General features: G+C 38.5%; 2 protein-coding genes across 3 annotated transcripts in view; one reads left to right on the forward strand and one right to left on the reverse strand.

Annotated features, from left to right (window-relative positions):
• Positions 1-276, reverse strand: part of PRPF40A (pre-mRNA processing factor 40 homolog A) — a 67,823-nt gene extending 67,547 nt beyond the window's left edge. The window contains exon 1 of the mRNA XM_025404113.1: positions 101-276. The gene's annotated coding sequence lies outside the window, so the exon portion shown is untranslated. The remainder of the gene's footprint in view (positions 1-100) is intronic.
• The window catches only part of ARL6IP6 (ADP ribosylation factor like GTPase 6 interacting protein 6), a 45,410-nt gene continuing 22,801 nt past the window's right edge, over positions 163-22,771 (forward strand). The window contains exons 1-3 of one of the 2 annotated variants that reach the window (XM_025404114.1): positions 163-1,303; positions 2,809-2,862; positions 18,242-18,374. In XM_025404114.1, the coding sequence (XP_025259899.1) occupies positions 805-1,303; positions 2,809-2,862; positions 18,242-18,374 (686 nt within the window). In that variant the 5' untranslated portion in view covers positions 163-804. Of the gene's footprint in view, positions 1,773-2,808; positions 2,863-18,241; positions 18,375-22,771 lie in introns of both variants that reach the window. The other variant, XM_025404115.1, reaches the window with a different exon arrangement.

The following is a 22,771-nucleotide window of genomic DNA, read 5'->3' on the forward strand; positions in this document are numbered from 1 at the left end:
CCCAGCTTCCCGAGCTTAGACCGCCTCACCCCGTAAGGGGTGGGGCAGTGGGGTCTGCCACCTTCCCCCTCCCCGCCCGAGTTACGTACGCCCCACAAACCTGAGGCCGCCAGGGGTAGGGTGGAGGGGGCGGGGGTAAGCAGCCTCTAGTGTTAGCGGTGGCTGGGACCGAATGCGCGCGCGCAGTGCTCGAGGCGGAGGGGAGGGGGCGGGGAAGGCGAAAGGAGGGGTTCCGAGGAGAGGGTTCGAGCTCGGTACGCACCAGGTGGAGAGCGCGCGCCTGGGCGGAGGAGGAAGGAGGCGTGTCGAGTAGCGTGAGGGAAGTTGTGGTACGGGTGGGGAGAACCACACTAAAGGGAGATGGGGTGAGCAGTGAAGGCACTGCGAGAGTACCAGGCAGACAGCTGCCCTTTCTTAATAGGGGAACCTGGAGAAGAGTGTGAGCGTAGAGGGGAAGAAGGGAGAAGGCAAATAGGTTCGGGAATGTGTCGGAAGGCGCGGGCGGGCGCTAGGACCCGGCGTCGAAAAGATATGGCTTTGGGGCTGTCGGGTCTCACGCTCCCGTTGGTGACGCGGCAGTGGCGGAGCTCTCTGGCAGGGATGAAGCGCCGCAGGGAGTGGATACTCGGCCGCCTTCGGCCTCCGCCCACTTCTCGCTGCGCGCTTTCCTGCTCCCCCTTCCGGCTACAGCCCTGGGGTCGAGCTCTGGTCCAAGCGCATCCCACCTCTCCTCAGGCCCTACGCCTTCCTTTGCAACGCGCCGCCCAACCTTGCTCTCCGTGGTTTACCCCTGGGTTCTGAGGCATGGTGGTAGCGGCCACGGCCGTGGATTGGCTGTTGCGGACCCGGGGCGGGGCAGGTGGGAGAGGCTCGTACTCCGCGGGTTTCGCTGTGTTTCGCGCCATGTCGTTAGCGGAGAGCGGGTGGCGGTCGGCTCTGCGGCGCCGCCGTCCCGGGACCCCGGGCCCTGTGGCTAGGCCAACATATTCCTCCTTTACTCAGGGGGACAGTTGGGGTGAAGGCGAAGTCGACGAGGAGGAGGGATGCGACCAAGTGGCCCGCGACCTGCGGGCGGAGTTCTCGGCTGGGGCGTGGTCAGAGCCCAGAAAGGGCTCGCTGCTCCCGCCGGACGGGGACGGGTCGCCTGTCCTGCCAGATAAGCGCAATGGTATCTTTCCCGCGGCCGCGGGCAGCAGAACCCAGCCTCGGCGGTGGCCGGTCCAGGTCCTTTCTATTCTCTGCTCGCTGCTCTTCGCCATCCTTCTCGCCTTCCTCCTCGCCATCGCCTACTTGATCGTTAAAGGTATTGAAGCCGAGGCCTTGAAAGTCTGTCCAGAGTAAAGTTGAGTCAGGGTGTGGCTCTTGCCACCACCCTTCTCCCTTCGTGCTGCCTAAGCCCGCAGGGTGGCAGCTGCTTTCACCCAGAGTCCTCATTTGCATCTTACTTTGCTTTCCAGCCCTTTTGTAAGTGGAGCGTCCTGATCCGTGATCAGGAGACCCATTTTTAAAAAGGATCTTTTGATTAAATGGGTACTCTTGAAGAAATATCTTCAAGTCCTTAAACACGGGGGATGAAATACTGTCAAGATTAAACAAAAGGCGGAACACCCACCATTAAAAGGAGACTGTGAAAAGTGCATATAATTAAAATAGGCTATCTATGTTCAGTGGCCTTCATCCACAAATAAAGATGTGCTGTCCACCAATTCCTCTACACAGAATCCTGAGGGACAAAGATTTTTATCGCACAGTCCAAATTTCTACTTTTATACGTAAAATAATTAGCCTTTCAGTTTTTAAGTTTGTGTCCAGGTGTAGTGCACAGAGTTCTGTTGCAGGAAGTATAGTCCACTCTTCCTCTGATAATTTTATTAGAGGAAAATAATAAAGGTTGAAATACTGGCCGGTTGAAAGTTTATTGCAAGGCGTACGGTTGTATAATTTAGTTGGCTAGTGTATGTTATAGTGGAAGGAAGCAGAGTTAAGTTTAAATTTCCATTCTTACTAGTTTGTGACGTTTGCCACGTTACTGAAAAAAAAAACAAAAGAACTTTCTTGTATGAAAAGCACCCAAAACATTGTCAATGAAGTGTTATATTTGTACCTCATTAAATATAATTAAATCTATTTAACTCCATTTTTTATTTGTCTTCATTGCTTCCCAGAGTTTAGTGGGCTGCAGATGGCATGGCATCTGAAACCTTACAATGCTTGATTTTCATACAGGAGACACATTGGCCAGTTGATGTAGGTTTTACCTCTTCATAAAATAGTAAGCTGTGAATGTGCATAAAATGCAAACTGTCAGTCTTAAATGGTTGACTGCCAATGTTTCATTTCTTTATCATTCCCCTCCGCCGTTTTTTACCTTTTTTTGCAATCCTGATAGTTTTGTCTCCTAGGTGGTTTGTTTCTCTTTTGCTCGGAGACCTTGCCTTTGTATCATAAAGTCACAAAACCATGATAAGTGGAATTCCATTGCAGAGGACATTGTACCGTGCTTATTTTGAAGAATGGAGAAAGGAACTGAACTCTGCCTAGTATGCCCTTTAGTGTTTACAACTACCTTCGGGAATAAACAGTACTCTCATTCTATGTACAGTATATGGCTGTTGGCTTCCTTAGTGGTCAACACATTCACTTGCTTGCTGAAGGTCATATAGTTGGTAAATTGAATCAGAATTTGAACCCAGTTCTTTATGTGACTCCAGAGTACTTTCCACAGCTTCTCAGTGCCTTCACAGCCCTTGAGGTACTTTTCAAATTACAATATTACTTTCCTACCTAAGTCCCTCTTTGTATTTGCAGAGTTGCATGCTGACAATTTGAAAAATGAAGATGTTATAGACACTGGATTATTAGGTATGGAATTAATTGTCGCCTGCCTTGGTTTTGAGTTCACTTTTGTGTTTCCAGATCATGTTTGAACTAAATTTGGGATAAAATACTTAATATATTTCTATGTGCAGTCATTCAGTCTTATGTTTTTCATTTGCATATGTTGGTGATAAATGTTACTAGATTACCTTTATATATGTGAAGTATGTGTATACATATATGGTATATTTGGTATAATTTTTTAATGGACCAGGTGCAGTGGTTCACATCTGTAATCCCAACACTTTGGGAAACTGAGGCAGTAGAATCACTTGAGCCCAGGAGTTCGAGACCAGTCTGGGCAACATAGTGAGACCCTGTCTCTACAAAAAATAAAATTAGCAGGTGTGGTTTCACTCATGCTTATAGTCCCAGCTACTTGGGAGGCTGATGTGGGAAGATCACTTAAGCTGGAAAGTTTAAGGCTGCAGTGAACCGTGATTGTTACACTGCACTCCAGCCTGGGTGACAGAGTGACACCCTGTCTAAAACAATAATAATTTTTTAATGGGTACTGGTGTGTGTATATACCACACACACTAGTAATACATTTTTAACGCAACTGCATGTGACTCAGGTCCAAAGAATATTTAACATTTTCTAATTACCTTCTGGAAGAGGCTTCCCACAACTCTTCTCAGGAATTTAAAAACAAAAGAACTTCTGCACTAACTTAGCGAAGGTAAATAATGTCTTACGTAGGCTTCAGGAGGAATTTAAGTTCAAATATTTTTATGTGCACCTTTTTTTTAAGCATTGACCATCCTTGGACAGGTTAATGAGTCAGACCTCAGTTTCTACAGTGTCTGTAGAATGCTATAGTTCACAGGTTTCCAGAGAAAAAGGTTATTCTATATTTCTCTCCACCAAAATGACTCTGAAGAGTTAAAAACTTTACCTGTCCAGCATATTTTACTCCAATTTGCTTTGATCACTCTAAATTGGGGAGGGGAGATCAAACTTAATCACTCTACATTCGATCAAATGAGTCAAGTAAGTCGTTTGATATGATCACTTTAAATTAAATCATTTGATTTGGTCACTGTAGGTAGGTGGTTGAGATACTATGACACATGTCCTCCCCTCTCCCAATCTTTCCTAAACCCTCTAATCTACCACTTTATGGCTAATCACCCTTATGGTGACACTAAGTGTAGTGTACCTTATTTTGGCAGAAGGGGAAAGAAACATGAACCCTTTATCTTCAAATTGCAAAGAAGTTGGTTCCCTAGATATTGCATGGAAACTTTTGTCTGTTCATGTCAACTTCTTGCATGAGAAAACATACTTTTTAGTTACTCATTTTATCAGTGTACGTTTTTACATTGTTTTATTTCTGAAAATAAGCCAAGATTATTAGGTTTCTCAGAGCTTTTATTGATCTGTCACCTCTTGATGCAGTGGAAACAGAATCTTATGAACTAGGCATGAATTCTAAATCTTTTGCTGTTTAAAAGTTGTCCTGATTTCTCATTTAGGAATAGAACGAGTGGCAGTTGTTGTCTGAAGGAATGACTTGCTCAATATCAAAAGGAATGTGATAGGTCTTTTGACATGGTCCTGCTTCCTTTTCCACTTAGGATTAAATAATCCCATATTGCTTTTAGGTATGCGTGATAGATACTTAATATTTTTTACAGCAAATAGGAAAATCATTAAGATTTTGCTAATGGCATGAATTTACTATCAAGGGTCAGGAATGAGCAGAAAGTGTTGTATCTTTATGGTGAAAAAAAACCCAATAGCTATGCCAAAACAAAGCTCATTATTTTGAGCCAGTGTTCCAGTGGTCAGATGGAGAATAAAAATAGTTAATATCATTTAATGGGCTAATTCAATCAGTTTCCTGGGAGTTAATTTTAAAGAATAGTTATAGCAGATGTATGTATTATAACATGTGGATAGAGAATAGTCGTCTCTACCAGAAGAGGATTCTTAAAAATCTGTTTCAGTGAAACAGGGCCAAGATGATTAAGCTCTTATAAGATTGAGGTGATTGGCTGGGTGCGGTGGCTGACACCTGTAATCCCAACATTTTAGGAGGCCGAGGCAGGTGGATCACTTGAGGTCAGGAGTTGGAGACCTGCCTGGACAACATGGTGAAACCCCGCCTCTACTAAAAATACCAAAAAAAAATTAGCTGGGCATGGTGGCACAGGCCTGTAATCCCAGCTACTCAGGAGGCTGAGGCAGGAGAACCACTTGAACTGGGGAGGTGGAGGTTGCAGTGAGCCAAGATCGTGCCACTGCATTCCATCCTCTGAGACAGAGCAAGACTCCAACTCAAAACAAAAGATGGAGGTGATTGTGGTAACACCTGCTTTTTTTCTTTTTTTTTTTTTTTTTTTTGAGACGGAGTCTCGCTCTGTTGCCCAGGCTAGAGTGCAGTGGCCGGATCTCAGCTCACTGCAAGCTCCGCCTCCCGGGTTTGTGCCATTCTCCTGCCTCAGCCTCCCAAGCAGCTGGGACTACAGGCGCCCGCCACCTCGCCCGGCTAGTTTTTTTTTGTATTTTTTAGTAGAGACGGGGTTTCACCGTGTTAGCCAGGATGGTCTCGATCTCTTGACCTCGTGATCCGCCCGTCTCGGCCTCCCAAAGTGCTGGGATTACAGGCTTGAGCCACCGCGCCCGGCCAACACCTGCTTTTTTTCTAAGCTGCAATTCTCTACCGTTTTCAAGAAAAATACAAGTTAGCCTATTTACAGAATGTTTTGAGTTGACTACTGTCCTCTGGTTAAAACCCCTCTTGAGATAATTGATAGCTGAAAAGGTAGGATGGTTCTCTCAAACTTGACTTCCATCTAAATCAACACTGAATTGATTAACTTAGATATCAAGAAAAATTGCCTCATTAGTTTACCCCTGAGGAGATGCCTATGAAGTTATATCCTTTTTACAGTTAATAAGAAAGTTTTCACTTGAAGAAACAATTTGAAATATTTAATAAGAAAATGTTGTTGAGCCGGGCGCGGTGGCTCAACCCCGTCTCTACTAAAAAATACAAAAAAACTAGCCGGGCGAGGTGGCGGGCGCCTGTAGTCCCAGCTACTCAGGAGGCTGAGGCAGGAGAATGGTGTAAACCTGGGAGGCGGAGCTTGCAGTGAGCTGAGATCCGGCCACTGCACTCCAGCCTGGGCGACAGAGCCAGACTCCATCTCAAAAAAAAAAAAAAAAAAGAAAATGTTGTTGAAGTCATCCATTACGTTTGGGAAAAGTACCATGCAGCCTTTTATCAGATGATAATGATTTTATTATATTTCACTATTTATTTTGCCCTGTTTATTAGGAACCTCATAGCCAAATGTAATAATGTTTGATTGTTTTGTATATTGCTCTTTATTTTATGGCATGTTTATTATTGCCTATACATGCTGTTATCTTAATATTTCCATGACTCATATTTAAAACTTACTGCAAATTGCCTCAATTCTTTGTTTGAAAGTAGTTTGGTTTTTAGAAAAAGCAATGTGAGCACAGTACTGCTCTACCATGAAAGAGTTCTCTATTTCTAGACAGACTGATAAAAATTTTGTACACTGTAGAATTTAATTGCAATTTAATCCTAGTCCAAGGTTGGCATAGCACTCAGTAAGAACAGATTATAGCGGCACAATTCTCATTTTGGTATGGGTAACAATCACTTAGGGACTTGCTTTTTAAAAAGCACCTGTAGATTTTGTTTCAGCCATCATGATTTCATGATACAGAACGTTAGAAGTGTTAAAAAATGTTCAAGAGAGGATGTATTGGAGGTGGCCCATTCTCTTAAAAAGACACAGGTTAAGTAAAACTCAGTTTCATCCTTATGATGAAAATTGATTGAAACTCTGAACTTGAACTTTTTAGCCAGTGTGTGGACTTTATTATTTGAACCTATACTCTATTAAGGGAATGCTAGAGTGCTATCTGCGGCTGGGTGGGGTAGCTCTAATATTTCATCTAGAAAGTCACAAATATCCTGTAGCACAATTTTTGTAAAATTGTATTATGTATTTGTATTATTTAAGAAATAATGACTGAGACCAAAAAAAAAAAAAAAGCCAAAAAGGACTGGAAGGATATAATCAAAATGTTAGTTTATCTGGGTTTCCAAATTGATTGGTTGTTTTATTATTTTTATTTTCTACAATGTGTAAGTGTAACTTGGAATGAGAAAAACTTTGATGAAGGGAAAGCACAAATTTAAGTTTAGAGAACAGTATGTTTCAATAATTAACAATAACACCTTTTATTGCACTTTTACAGTATGCCAAAAACCATTAATTTGTGTGTTATTTCTTCTAGTATTCTCAACTACAGTGTATCCATCAATGTTATTTTCTTCTAAACTAAAACTCAAGGAAGTATATGTTATAATTTTTATGCCATAGATAGTCTAAGTAGCATAGCAAGGCAGAAAAAGAATGGGTTATCAGCAAGAATTAGCCATGTGCAGCTAAATTATTAGTCATGAAATCATTACAGGACTCTTCTTAACACATAAAAGCGGTAATAAGAACCAGACATTAGGACCCCTAAATCTCAATAAATTTGATTGACATCGTGTGGTACTCCCTAGTCCAACTTTGGTGGTTGGGAGGGACGTGTCTTAGGCTAATGAAGTCAAAAGTTAGCTGGCATCAGAATCACCTGAAAGATAAATTTTGCTGCTCTTCACATGGTGCAGAATATCTGACTCAGTAGTGTGAGATGGAGCCCAAGAATTTTCATTTCTGACAAGTTTTGAGGTGATGCTGATGCTGCTACTTAGGGGGCTATATATCCTTTGAGAACCACTGGCCTCGTAGTTCCCAAACCTGACATTAAAAAAAACAAAAAGACCCTGGAGATTTTTTTTTGCTTTTACAAAATCTCACACCTCATAATTATCTACTGAATCAAAGTCACTTAATTGGCAGTATGTGTCAGTGTATGTGTCCTGTACAATCAGGACTCACTGGACCATTTTTCATTTCTGAATTATGTCGAGCAGTTCTGTTTGTAAGGATTGAAATTTCATGACTTATTCTTTCTTAGGGAACTTCAAAAGAGTAAAGAAAACTGAGCTATATTTCTCATGAAGTTTATTTGATCTTGAAATTACCACATTGGTCTATTGGACACTTTTGTAAACTTAAAATACATTTGGAATTTTAGTGGTCACATATTGCTCTTTCTCAAAACATTCTCTTCTTTCATTATTTTAGGAATTATTTTAATATTACTCTTCAATTCTCAAGTATGCTCAAAAGAATAAAATAATTACGATGGAATTAGGATTCCAGCAAGACTTTCCTAAGACTTTAAGTCTTAATGTAGCACAAGCCTACATGTTTCTTAATTCTTATTGTAGTATTACCTTGCTTATTGCTGTATCTATTTTCTATGACTACTTTCACTCTACAGCAGCATAGTTGCGTAGTTGTGACAAAGACCTATGGCTTGCAAAGCCGAAAATATTTACTATCTGGCTCTTTTCAGAAGAATATAGTATTCTCATCCAGTTAGTCATTCAGTGGAAAGGACTTCAGGCAAGAACAACACACACCATCCCTTTTTGCTAAAAGGATATATGCCAGTATTTTTTTCATATTTTATGAGGTCTGAATCCTAATTTATTTGATACTGTTTCTAAGTGGACAGATGCTAAGGGCAGATGTGTATACAAAGGTGATTTGGAAGAAAATGCAAAAAAGAAATTATTGGGTTGACCATTTGAATTGTTTGTAATCTAAAAATGAAAATGTGTTACAAATTATGGAGCAAAGAAGATTGTTGTCCTCTTTTCATCAAAATAAGTTATGAAAGGCTTAAACATTCCTTCAAACATTGTGTTTTGGTGATGCAAATGCAAAAAGAAAAAAGCAGGAATAATGACAAGCTGTAACCAATTTGAGATATATCTGAAATCTGGAAGTGGTATTTACAAGATAGATATGTTGTAGATTCATACATGAAGTTAATAAGCAATTATTTGTACTCAGGTCATGCCCATTTTTGGTGTACGTAACTTTAGGGAAACTGGGAATTGAAATTCAGATTTACTGTGTTTCTTATGAAAATTTTTAACAAAGTTTTTTTTCCTGCTGTCTTTTTGCTCTCTAAATTATTCTTCAAGTGTCATGAAAATAAAGGAAATAAAAAAGCCTTGTTGGACTTATATGGTAAATAGAAATAGTGATGAGTGTTTTCCCTGTTATACTGAAGATTACAAGCTTCAGAGGAGAATATAAATTTAACAGGATTGCCCTTGAGTTAATTGTTTAAAGCTGGATGACAGGCATATGAGTTTTATCATATACTTCTCTCAACTTTTTTTCTGTGTTTGAAATAACCTGTAATAAAAGTGTTGGGGTTTTTTGTTGTTGTTGTTTGTTTTTTAACTTTCCCATGTGAATCTAATGATTTAACAGCATTGGGAACTACAGGTGTTATTTATTTTTCAAATTTCAGTCACTTGATCTCTCAGCGGGTCACCTTCCTCATCTGTTTCAACAGGAAGAGTAGAAATGCTACAGGCTGGGTTGCAGGTGGTCGGGTGATTGGGTGAAGGCCTTAACCAGTGTAACTACTATAGCTACTATGCACTCTGCACCCAATGTGCTCATGTTGCATTGGCAGGAGAGGGGAGACCACTTTGCTCTGCTCCTGCACTTGTGCCTTTACATGTAGAGAGACATTTTGCTCTAGGGATTTAAAGACTTGAGCTATCTATAGAATGTGATTTAGTGAGGATACCAAATTATTTAAAATAATGGTCATCCTCTCAAGTTAGAAAACTATAGAATCTAATAAAGTTGGAAACATTTGCTTACATAAACATTTAAAAGTTGTTGGTTAGTTTCATGCTTATCATACATCTAAGTTTTATTAGTAGCCAACTGGTAATAGTTTTTACAACTTTTAAAGTTACCTAAGTACAGCCATATAACACATACCATTTTGGTCAACAGTGGTCTGCATATATGCCTGTATGATGGTGGTCCCATAAGATTACAGTGGAGCTGAAAAATTCCTATTTAGTGGCATTGCAGCTGTCCTGACATGGTAATACAATATATTACTCACATGTTGGTTTTGATGCTGATATAAACCAGCCTATTACCAATCTGGTTTTATATAACCTTCCAGTCATTAAAAAAACACACACACACAATTATGTACAGTACATAATACTTGATAAACAACTATGTTACTGGTTTATGTATTTACTATGCTTCTTACTGTTTTAGATTATATTCCTTCTGCTTAAAAAAAGTTAACTGTAAAACAGCCTCAGGCAGGTCCTTCAGGAGTTACCCAGAAGAAGGCATTGTTATCATAGGAGATGACAGTTTCATGCATGTTGTTGCCCTTGAAGAGCTTTCGGTGGAAAAAGATGCGACAGTGAAAAACAGTGATATTGATGATCTTGACCCTGTGTAGGCCTAGGCTAATGTGTATGTGTCTTAGATTTCAACAAAGAAGTTTAAAAATTAAAAAATTAAAAATAGAAGCTTATAGAGTAATGGTATAAAGAAAAAACATTTTTGCACAGCTGTACAGTGTGCTTTTGTTTTAAACTGTTAGTAGAAAAGGGTAAAAAAGTTAAATTTTAAAGTTTATAAAGTAAAGTTATAGTAAGCTAAGGTTAATTTATTAATGAAGAGAGAAAATTTTTAAGATAAACTTAGTGTAGCCTAAGTGTACAATGCTTATAGAGTCTGTAGTAGTGGATAGTACTGTCCTTGGCCTTCACCTTCACTCATCAGTCACTTGCTCACTGATGGACCCAGAGCAACTCCCTGTCCTGTAAGCTGCATTCATGTAAGTTCCCTATACAGGTGTACTATATTTTATACAGTATTTTTACTGTACCTTTTCTATACTTAAATATGTTTAGATACACAAATACTTATTGTTGTGTTACAGTTGCCTGCAGTATTTGGTATAGTAACATGCCACACAGGTTTGTAGCATTGGAATAATAGGCTATAACTTTTAGCTTATAGGTGTGTAGTAGGCTGTACACCTAGGTTTTTGTAAGTACACTCTTACGATGTATGACCAATGACAAAATCACCTATTGATGCATTTCTCAGAACATATCCCTGTCATCAAACAGTGCATAATTGTATTGTATTTTCATTTTTAGTATCATAAAATGTATTAGTTACATAAGTAATTTAATCTCACTAGGAAAAATTCCAACAGTTAAAGCAAAGGCTTTCACCGATCTACCTGTGTGTCTTTTTACGTATTTTTCTGTTTATTTACATATGTATAGTCACTTAAAATACATGTTTTTTTCACTGTTAGAGAAAAAATATAATTGGAATCATGTATATTTTGCAGCCTTGTTAAAATGCCTTTTGGAGTATATTCTGTATCAGTATATGTAGATCTACCTCATTTTCTTCATGACTGCGTTGTATTTCATAATATAAGTATACCAGTTTATTGAAATATTTCAGATGTCAGAAGCTCTTTCACAGGATTTGGAAATTACTAGTATATAGTCACATTTAATCCCATCATTATGAAGTTTTATGAAGTATGTGCAATTGATTGCCTAACACTTCTTTAATAAGAAACCTTTCCCTAGTATAGGAACCATGAGAGTTTTGTTTTGTTTTTTTTTTCTGGTGTATTCTAGTTATATATAATATGTGCAAGTTGGTGCCTCTGCATCTAACTTCATAAAACTTCTTGAAAGTTGCCTCATCCCTGTAAGCTTAAACTGTTAAACAAAATGAAAATTTTTAGAGCATATAACAGCCTTTTTTGCTGGAAGGTTTTATAGAAATAAAGTTGCCAGCATATTTTTAGAGGAGTAACTATTCCCTGAAACCAGAATAGCTTATTTTGAAAAATAATCCAAAACAAATATACCCTTAGATAAGTGTATATAAAATTACCACAAAGGGATTGGGATAGGAAATTCCTACCCATCCCTGTTTTTGCTTTGGGTGAGAATAGTCTAAGAGGTTTCAATTAATGGGAAAGATTAATATACATCATTTCATTGGCCAGACGCAGTGGCTCATGCCTGTAATCCCAAAACTTTGGGAGCACGAGGCAGGCGGATCATGAGGTCAAGAGATCGAGACCAGCCTGGCCAACATGGTGAAACCTCGTCTCTACTAAAAATACAAAAATTAACCAGGTGTGTTGGCAGGCACCTGTAGTCCCATCTACTTGGCAGGCTGAGCCAGATAATTGCACCTTAATTCCAGCTACTCTGGAGATTGAGGCAGAAGAACCGCTTAAACCTGGGAGGCGGAGGTTGCAGTGAGCCGAGATCGTGCCACTGCACTCAGCCTGGCAACAGAGCAAGATTCCTTCTCAAAAAAAAAAAAAATTAATATACATCACTTCGGCCGAGTGCAGTGGCTCACGCCTGTAATCCCAGGACTTTGAGAGGCCAAGGCGGGTGGAACACGAAGTCAGGAGTTCAAGACCAGCCTGGTCAAGATGATGAAACCCCGTCTGTATTAAAAATACAAAAATTAGCCAGGTGTGTTGGCAGGCACCTGTAGTCCCATCTACTTGGCAGGCTGAGCCAGATAATTGCTTGAACCTGGGAGGCCGAGGTTGCAGTGAGCTAAGGTCGCGCCACTGCACTCCCGCCTGGGTGACAGAGCCAGACTCCGTCTATATGTGTATGTGTGTGTGTGTATATATACGTTTATGTGTATACATATACGTATTTGCTGTTATTTAGATGACTATGTCTAAAGAGGTATATATGTATCTGTATATACACGTATATCTAAACAGGTATATATATGCACACACATCATTTCATCAACTGATGAATATTGAGCTGTAGAGAAGAACCAAGGATGTGTGTATTTCTTTAAAAGCCTGCAACCTTTGGCAGCAGTTCTTCTGGAAATTTGTAACATCTATCTCCTTATACAACTGTACCCCTAAATACAAGAATGTTCCTCGTAGCATTGTTTGTAATAGAGAAAAACTAGAATAAAAATATACAACAGTACTGTGGCTATGGGTACTGATACAAAAGGTCTCCAGAATATGTGAAAAAAGCAAAATGCAGAACCATTTTTCTGGTGAGAATCCCACTTGTGGAAAATAAACTGAGAATATATATATATATATGTTTTATATATAACTAGCTCCATATATGTATCTATATTACCTAGATATGTATATAATTTTTGGAAAGATGCATAACAGACTCTTAACCTGATCGCTTTTAGGAGTGAAATTGGCAAACTGAGGAAGGAAGAATTTCATTTAATACACTTTCATTTTTATATCCTTTTTAAAGTTGTGAATTATTTCTAAAATGGGCTTATAAAACGTCAACCTTTTAGCATGAGGATTTTGCAGGTACTGACTTGTAACAAATTTAGTTGTTGGGAGTTACCAATTTCTGTGGCTTTTCTGCTTATTTGCAGATGAATTGGATAATTGCCTGAATCATAAACACTTCTAGACCACAATGTTGCAATGTACTTTTTTTACCCCATCATTGTGACCTGATTTACCCATGATGTGGCTTTTGATTAGTTTAAAATGAACATAAAATAGTTAAAATGCTCAATGCGAAGTAAGTACTTAGATTGTGGAATAGTAATTTTGGAAAAACGAATATTCTTGTATTAAATTTGACAAGTACCCTTTTAAAGCACTCAAGTGAAAAAGTTTAACAGGCTTTAGAAAGCCTCACATTTGATTATGCTACTTTGTGTCTTTCCTCACTTACCTAGAAGTTTCATCATTCTATAGCAGTCCCGAAACACTTTATTTTTCTTAACTACCATCTTTGTTCTGGAGAAGTATGTTAAACTTTGAGTAAACTTGTCAATTATTTTCTCCCCTCTTTAGACATAGTCATCTAAATAATAGCAAGTAAGAGCTATTTGGCAATATAGCAACCCATAAGTTGTAGTTGTAGACTAAATCTTACAATTTTTTTGACCCTCTATCCTGATGGGTTGGTAGGAAGGTTATTCTAAGGTTGTGTTCACCCAATTCCAGCTTGGGTTGAAGTGCTAGAGGTGGACACTGTGCCAGGATATTGGGGTGAAGATGCAGACTAATCCTCAAGACATTTGCTAAAGTGACTATTGAAATATCTTTTATTGTGGTCAGGATGGTCTTTCAGATGTAGCAACTTCCAGCCACATGACCATGTGGTGTTTCTATGCCAGGCTTAGGGCAGAGGCATCCGTAAGCGTGGCTCTGTACTTACCTACCAAGATACTGTACACAGCTATGCTCTATGTATGGTTTTGCTTGGGCTTTTCTAGATGCTTTGTCGGGAAGCCGCTGTAGCACTACTCCCTTTCCCCATTTATACACATAAGTGCAAACATGCATACAACATGCTTTATTTAAACTAAGGAAATCATTCTCACTTGTTGGTAAGCCCCTCACTCTCTTTTTCCCTGTTCCCCACGAACATTTTATCTGTACTCCAGTCAACTCATTGTCTTTGCTGTGCATTCAAGACATTTTCTGTTTATCCACACTCCTATCCCTGATTATATCTGTACACTAGTTTCCGTAAATATTGTGCAATGTAGAAGTAGAAAAACAGGCTGTTTCTTCTTTCTGCTTTGCCACATCCCTCTTCTGGGGAAATGAACACAGAGCCTGTTAGCTCTTTAACAGGTGGGAGGTGGGAGGAGGGAACTATCAGGAGAAATAATTTACCACACTTGCCATTGGTAATTCTTCTGAGTCTGTACTTCAACAGTTTTTTCAGTCTGTTAACTGAGCTTCACAAGATTTGCAAACAGGCCACTGCATGTACTTTTTACCTGCTTCTTGCTAAAATAAGACTGGTGGATAATTTTGTGTAGTCGGGAAATAAGATAATTCGTAAGTCATCCGCTAGCGTTCTCAACTACTGCTGTATTCTTGAGGCATGGAACACACTCTTCAGAAACCTGTTTTACAGACACAGTTTAAAAACGAGTCTACAAAGATTCTGATACAACCGCCCTGCTGCTCCTCTGTTCAAAAAGGACTACCCGACTGAAAATTTTTTTACAAGTTTACTTAGTTCTATTTTGAATAGGTAGAATAGTCATATGGGTCAAAATTCAAAAAGTATAAAAGAATATAGACTGAAAAGGCTTACTCTTTTCTCCCAACCACTCTTTCCTCCCTCCACAGAGAACCAATGTTAAATTCTTACATCCTTCTAGAAAGTTTTTAAAATATCTAAGTACAACATACATTTCTTCATATATACAACATATGCATATATGTATGTGTATAATGCATATTTTCCTCTTATTTATACAAATGCATAGAGCTGTTCTGAACTTTCAGTTTTGAGCTCACCAGTATATTTTCAAGATCTTTCCATATCAGTACCTAAAGAGCTTCCTCATTCATTTTTCTAGCTGCATATTATTCTATTGTATGGATGTACCTAATTAACCAATTCTTTACCTTCATTACTGATTATTTACGTTGTTTCCAATCTATGTTATTACAAACAAAGTAACAGAGAACAATCTTGTATATATGTCATTTTATAGAGGTTTGTATATTATAATATACAAAGATATATATGTATAATTGTATATTATACAGAGATATGTTGTCCTAAAGACATATAAAATTACTGGAGTAAAGAACATATACGTGCATCATTTTAGCAGATACTGCCAAACTGCTCTCCATAGAAATTATAACAATTTACTCTCCAAAACAGCCATGCATGAAGAGTTTCTGTTTATTCACAGCCTCAGCATCAGAGAATGTTATACAACTTTTTGATTTTTGTCAGTTGATGATGAAAAAATACCTAATTTCTCTGATTATTAATGGTATTGAATTGAGCATCTGTTCATGTTTTAACATTTATAGTTTTTATTCTGCAATTGCATTTAACTTTTTATATTTGGGTTTTGGATTGCTGGTCTTTTTTTTTTATTGGTTTCTAGGAATTACTTGTATTAACAGGAAATTTTTCCTTGTGCTGTAAGTTGCAAAGGTTATGTTTTATTTAAAAATTTTTTGTCATTCAATTTGACATTTTATGTTGCTATGCATATATAGTAGTATGTGTGTTTACCTATATACAGTTGTCCCTGAGCATCTGTGAGGAATTGGTTCCAGGACCCCCTGTGGATAACAAAATCTGGATCCTCAAGTCCTTTATATGAAATTGGATAATATTTGTATGTATATGACCTATGCACATCCTCCCATTTACTCTCTGTAATACCTAATATAATGTAAATGTTATGTAAATAGTTGTGATGCTGTATTGGTTTTGATTGACATTATTTTTATTGTTGTATTGTTACTTTTCTTTTTTTTTCCAAATACTTTTCATCCAAGGTTGGTTGAATTCCAGATATGGAACTTGTGGATAGGAAGGGCTGACTGTGTATAGTAGAAATTCTGTGTCTTATATGGGTCATGAATTTTTGTATCGTGATTAGAAAGGCCTTTATCCCTCCAAGGCTATAAATGACTTTTCCAGGGATTCCCTCTACAATTTTATATTTAGATTATTTGGTACATTTTAGAATTTAGTCTGGTATAGGGTACCTAGTATGGATCCAGTTTCTTTTCCTTTTTGTAAGTGGTCACCCCATTGAATTAGTAACATTTTTTATTAATCTATTTGGGCCTTCTTCCGCCTTCTTCCAAATCTTGTATTCTGCTTCGTTCTGTTGTTTGTTTGTTTGTTTGTTTGTTTGTTTATGAGAAAGAGTTTCACTCTGTCGCCCAGGCTGGAGTGCAGTGGTGCTATCTCGGCTCACTGTAACCTCTGCCTCTGGGTTTAAGTGATTCACCTGCCTCAGTCTCCCGAGTAGCTGGGGTTACAGTCATGTACCACCATGCCCAGCTAATTTTTGTATTTTTGGTAGAGGTGGTTTCGCCATGTTGGCCAGATTGGTCTCAAACTCTTGGCCTCAAGTAATCCTCTTGCTTCGGCCTCCCAAAGTGCTGGGATTAGAGGCATGAGCCACCATGCCCGGCCCTGTCATCTATTTGTGTATCAGTACACACTGTTTTAGGTATTCAGTTCCTATAATATTTCAATATCTGGTTGGAATAGTCTCTATTTTTGCTTATTATTTCATGTGAATTTTAGAATTAACTGATTCTTCCAAGAAAAATATGCTCACATTTTCAATTTGAATTCTGATGTTACCTCCTTAAAGTGGTAACATCTTATTTATCCAAAATAGTTATCACAGTATATGGTTATCTCGTTAATTTAGTTACATGTTTTATTATCTTTCTGTCCCACTAGAATTACTTCATGAAGACAGCTATCTTTTTTATTTTGCTCACCGCTATATCCACATCACCTAGCACAATAACCAACACATAGTAGCCCCTCAATATAGATTGAGTGGATGAATAAGTGAGTTAATTTATAAAATTTTTGAAAACTTGACATCAAAATAAAACTGTACTTCTTACTAAAAGGAGTTGGCCAGTTAAATATCAGTATTTCCTGTCTTCCTATAACCACAAGAACATTCATTGTTCTTTTATTATTCTTAATGGGTTATGAATAGTATCTGAAAACCTTTAACTTACTCTTTTCTTTTTCCTTTATGTCTCCTATTCTTCTTCTCAACGCTTTTGCCTTAAGTCCATTATACTATTGTTCTTTTGACTTGACTTCTGTGAGAAAATACAGTTCCAAACTCAGTGCAAATAAAATCTAGGGTCCCACACATTTGTAAATCAGGAGGCAACTTTTGTTCATATACTGAGCAAGGTTAAAGAATCAGAATAGGTTTATAATGTTCATAAGAAAACTGTAAAGAGGAGATACCCCCAAATTGAGGCATGTTTCAAAAGTGCATGGTGTGGAATGAAAGGAATCACTTAGTACTAAATAATAAAGATAGCAAAGTATGATTTATGAAATTAAATGAAAAATCTGATGACCTTTTTTTCTTTTTTGAAACAGGGTTTCATTCTGTTTCCCAGGCTGGAGTGCCGTGGTGCAATCGAGGCACATTGCAACCTCAAACTCCTGGCCCCAAACCATCCTCCCACCTCAGTCTCCCAAAGCATTGTGATTGCAGGCATGAGCCACCTTTTCTGGCCTCAAGACATCTTAGGAGTCTAGTGAAATGTTATAACCATGTTTTCTGTAGTTGAATTTCATAAAACTGAAGATGTTATGTTCTTGTTGAATTTACCCTTTTTTCCCACATATTATCATTTAATTAAAATATTCAATGATATGACTTCTAGTTGTGCCTTAGTAATGTACACTTATTTCTACATAAGTTAGCTTGCAGTAAGTTCAAATCTTATAATATCAGGTCCATATAATTTAGGAGATGAGAAATATACATGATATGAACATGAGAATACTGGTTTAATTTAAATTGTTTTGGTGTTAATAATTTACTTTTTCCCCCTCTCTTTTCCTGTTAAGGATTCTGGACTCTACTTATAATATCCCTAACTGCTGGATTCTCCTGTTGCAGCTTTTCTTGGACAGTGACTTACTTTGATTCTTTTGAACCAGGAATGTTTCCTCCTACTCCTCTTTCACCTGCCAGGTTCAAGTAAGTATTCCTGTTTCCTGTTTATTTTTTAAATGCATTTCAACACTTGAAAATACTAAAATACGTAAAAGCAAGAGGCTGATTGCGAAATATGTTGAGGCTTAAAACATAGGACTTTTCAGCTTGTAGGCCCAGCCTTTAGATACATGAGAATAATATTTAAAATTCTATATCTAGGTAATGCTTTGTTTTCTAAAAACTGAAATTCAGGGGATTATCTTAGAACTAAGAATCTTTGATGGGTATTTGTCCTTTGGAATGGAATTTGATTTAAAACCGTTTATAAAGGCAAAATTAATGCTAACAATTTGAAAGTTTTACTAGGTTCATACATGGTCAGACTTACAAGAACATAATAATTGGTTGGACTTTTCCTTAGGATTTTAACTTTGTGTTATAATTAGCAAGTATTTATGGTACCCACTTTATATGTCTGGACCAGAATGGATGCTTTTCATAGTGGAACAGTATTAAATTTCTTTGGTCTATATTTTCCATGTTTCAGAGAATTTTAGAAAATTCAGTAGTGTTCTAATCTAGTTTATTCATGCCAGGAAAGTTACAATTTTAAATACAAATTCCAAAATAAGAACATCTAAGATCTCTAGTTTATTCTAGAAATTTGGGGGGGACATGAAGACAGGAAACTAAATTATATTAAATTTATGTATGTTGTTCTAATACTATTGTTGTTACTACCACCTCTAGCCTACCTCAGGGACAGGTTGTAGAGATAAAAACATTTACTTGAGAGGCTTTATAAATGTGAAGTTATACCAGTTACAGTTATTAATAATCATTGGTACTACTGGCCTTCATTATTAGTAAACTCCCAATTTTTTTTGTCTTATAAATATATCTTTTAAAATTTTGGCTTGACTTCAAATGAAATGTGAATTTGTATATATGTATGTTATGTGTATATATATATATTTTTTTAATGTTTTAATCCCTATCTGTATATGAAACATAAAATCATATGCTTTCCAACAAATTTTAGTTCTGTGTTTTTGAGGTGGATAAATAATAATCTAAATTGACTAAGAGTTAAGCCTAACATTACAATGCCATCCCGTAGTTTACATGGGTACCACTCAATTAGAAGTTTACTTTAATAACAGGTATAAGTCTAAGGTAATGAGACTCATTTCAAAAATCACCAAAAAGAAATCATATTTTTTCCTTATGTTTATATCTCACTTCCCTGAATTCTAGCCACACATTTCTTGCTGTTTAATAGACCTTGCTACCTGGATTTCAGAAAGCATTTTGCACTTAGAGTGATTAAAACTCTAGTCTTTGCTTTGAAGCCATCAGTATCCACCCATTTCACTCACCAGGGCTTGAAATTCTTATTCATTATATTTGTCCATTCATGAAGTCCATTCCTTCCTGACTTTTTAAATGTCGTTAGAAAGCTTCCTGTTAGCATTTTCACTGTTTTTGTACTATTTAAGGCTAGTATACTTGATTTCTTGGCCTTCTTTCCTCTTAAGTTTTCACTCTTCTAATTCACCCTATATACAGTCAGCCCTCTGTATCCATGGGCTCCACATCCTTTGATTCAACCAACCATGGATAAAAAATATTTGGGAAAAAAAATTAAAATACAACAATAAAAAGTAATACACATAAAAAACAGTATAACAACTATTTACACAGCATTTACTTTGTATTAGGCATTATAAGTAATCTAGAGATGATTTAAAGTAGAGGGGAGGATGTGCATATGCTATAGGCAACTGCCATGCCATTTTATATAAGGGACTTGAACATCCATGGATTTTGGTATTTGTGGGAATCCTGGAACCAATCTCCCAGTGGATACCAAGGTATAACTGAACTGCTGTATTTCCGTTAACAAAAAGAGATCTAGCCCTCTGTTGGTTAAAAGCCAGTAGCTTTCCTATTGCCTTTAGAATAAAGTCCAACTCTTAAGTATAGCAGAACAGTCCTTCCCCAAATGACTCTACCCTACTTTTCCAACCTCAGCTATTTCCTTACTGCACCCTATATTGTAGTCACATACCAGATTAGCTTGACATCCCGCACATAAACTATGCAATTTTGAGATGTCATGATTTTACTCTTGCTGTTCTCTCTTCCTGGAGTATCATTTTCCCTTTCACCTTCTCTTTTACCACCATCACGATTCATTAACCTTGTAAATGTAAGAAGCCTTTGGGGTTAGAGAAGGTTTTAGTGTTCTCTTAAAGATCTGCTATTCTGAGGGCATTTAACAGTTAATTTTTTAAAAAATTATCTTTGCATTTTGTATTAAATTAGAATCAATTTAGTAAAAGGCCTCAATTTTCAATGTATTTATTAGTGTATTAGTCTGTTCTCATGCTGTCTAATAAAGACATACCCAAGACTGGGTAATTTATAAAAGAAAGAGTTTTAATTGACTCACAGTTCCACATGGCTGGGGAGGCCTCACAATTGTGGTGGAAGGCCAAGGAGGAACAAAGGCACACCTTAAATGATGGCAGGCAAGAGACGATGTGCAGGGGAACTGCTCTTTATAAAACTGTCAGATCTTGTGAGACTCACTCACTATTATGAGAACAGCATCATGGGGGTAACCACCCCCATAATTTAATTACCTCCCACAGGGTCCCTCCCACAACACATGGGAATTATGGGAACTGCAATTCAAGATGAGATTTGGGTGGGCCACAGCCAAACCATGTTATTATGCCCCTGACCCCTCCCAAATCTCATGTCCTCACCTTTCAAAACCAATCATGCCTTCCCAACAGTCCCCCAGATTTCAGCATTAACTCGTAAGTCCACAGTCCAAAGTCTCATCTGAGACAAGGAAAGTCCTTTCTGCCTATGAACCTGTAAAATCAAAAGCAAGTTAATTACTTCCAAGATGCAGTGGCGGTTCAAGCATTATAAATACACCCATTCCAAATGGGAGAAATTGGCCAAAACGAAGGGGCTACAGGCCCATGCAAGTCCGAAATTCAGTAGGGTAGTCAAATCTTAAAGCTCCAAAATGATCTCCTTTGACTGCATATCTCACATCCAGGTCATACTGAAGCAAGAGTTTGGTTTCCATGATGTTGGACAGCTCCGCCCCTGTGGCTTTGCAGGGTACAGTCTCCCTCCTGGCTGCTTTCACAGGCTGGCATTGAGAGTCTGCAGCTTTTCCAGGCACATGGTACAAGCTGTCAGTGGATCTACCATTCTGGTGGCCCTCTTCTCACATCTCCACTTGGTAGTGCCCCAGTGGAGACTTTGTGTGGGAGCTCCCACCCCACATTTCCCTTCTGCACTGCCTAGCAAAGAGGTTCTCCATGAGGGCTCCACCCCTGCAGCACACCTCTACGTGAACATCTAGGCATTTCCATACATCCTCTGAAACATAGGTGGAAGTTCCCAAACCTCAGTTCTTGACTTCTGTGCACCTGCAGTCCCAACAACACATGTAAGCCACCAAGGCGTGGGGTTTACACCCTTTGAAGCAACAGCCTGGGACGTACATTGACCCCTTTTAGCCACACCTGGGACACAGGGTACCAACTCCTGAGACTGCACAAAGCAGCAAGGCCTGTGAAACCATTTTTTTCTCCTAGGCCTCCCAGCTTGTGATGGGAAGGGCTGCCATGAAGACCTCTGACATGTCCTGGAGACATTTTCCCCATTGTCTTGGCAATTAACATTTGGCTCCTCATTATTTCTGCAAATTGCTGTAGCTGGCTTGAATTTCACCTCAGAAAATTGTTTTTTCTTTTCTGTCACATTGTCAGGCTGCAAATTTTCCGAGATTTTATGCTTTGCTCCCTTTTAAACGTAAGTTCCAATTCCAAACCATGTCTTTGTGAATGAATAAAACTGAATGCTTTTTTTGTTTTTGAGACAGAGTCTCGCTGTGTCATCCAGGCTGGAGTGCAGTGGCACGATCTTGGCTCACTGCAAGCTCCACCTCCCAGGTTCATGCCATTCTCCTGCCTCAGCCTCCTGAGAAGCTGGGACTATGGGCACCCACCACCATGCCCAGCTAATTCTTCTTGTATTCTTGGTAGAGACAGGGTTTCACCATGTTAGCCAGGATGGTCTTGATCTCCTGACCTCGTGATCCACCCATCTCGGCCTCCCAAAGTGCTGGGATTATAGGCGTGAGCCACCGCGCCCAGCCAAAACTGAATGGTTTTAAGAGCACCCAAGTCAACTCTTAAGCACTTTGCTGCTTTGAAATTTCTTCCACCAGATACCCTGAATCATCTCTCAAGTTCAAAGTTCCATACATCTCTAGGGCAGGGGCAAAATGCTCCCAGTCTCTTTGCTAAAGCATAGCAGAAATCATCTTTTCTTTTTCTTTTTTTTTTTTTTTTTTTTGTGAGACAGAGTCTCGCTCAGTCGCCCAGGCTGGAGTGCAGTGGCCGGAT

Source organism: Theropithecus gelada, chromosome 12, assembly GCF_003255815.1.
Source record: "Theropithecus gelada isolate Dixy chromosome 12, Tgel_1.0, whole genome shotgun sequence".
In the NCBI taxonomy this organism is placed as follows: Eukaryota; Metazoa; Chordata; class Mammalia; order Primates; family Cercopithecidae; genus Theropithecus; species Theropithecus gelada.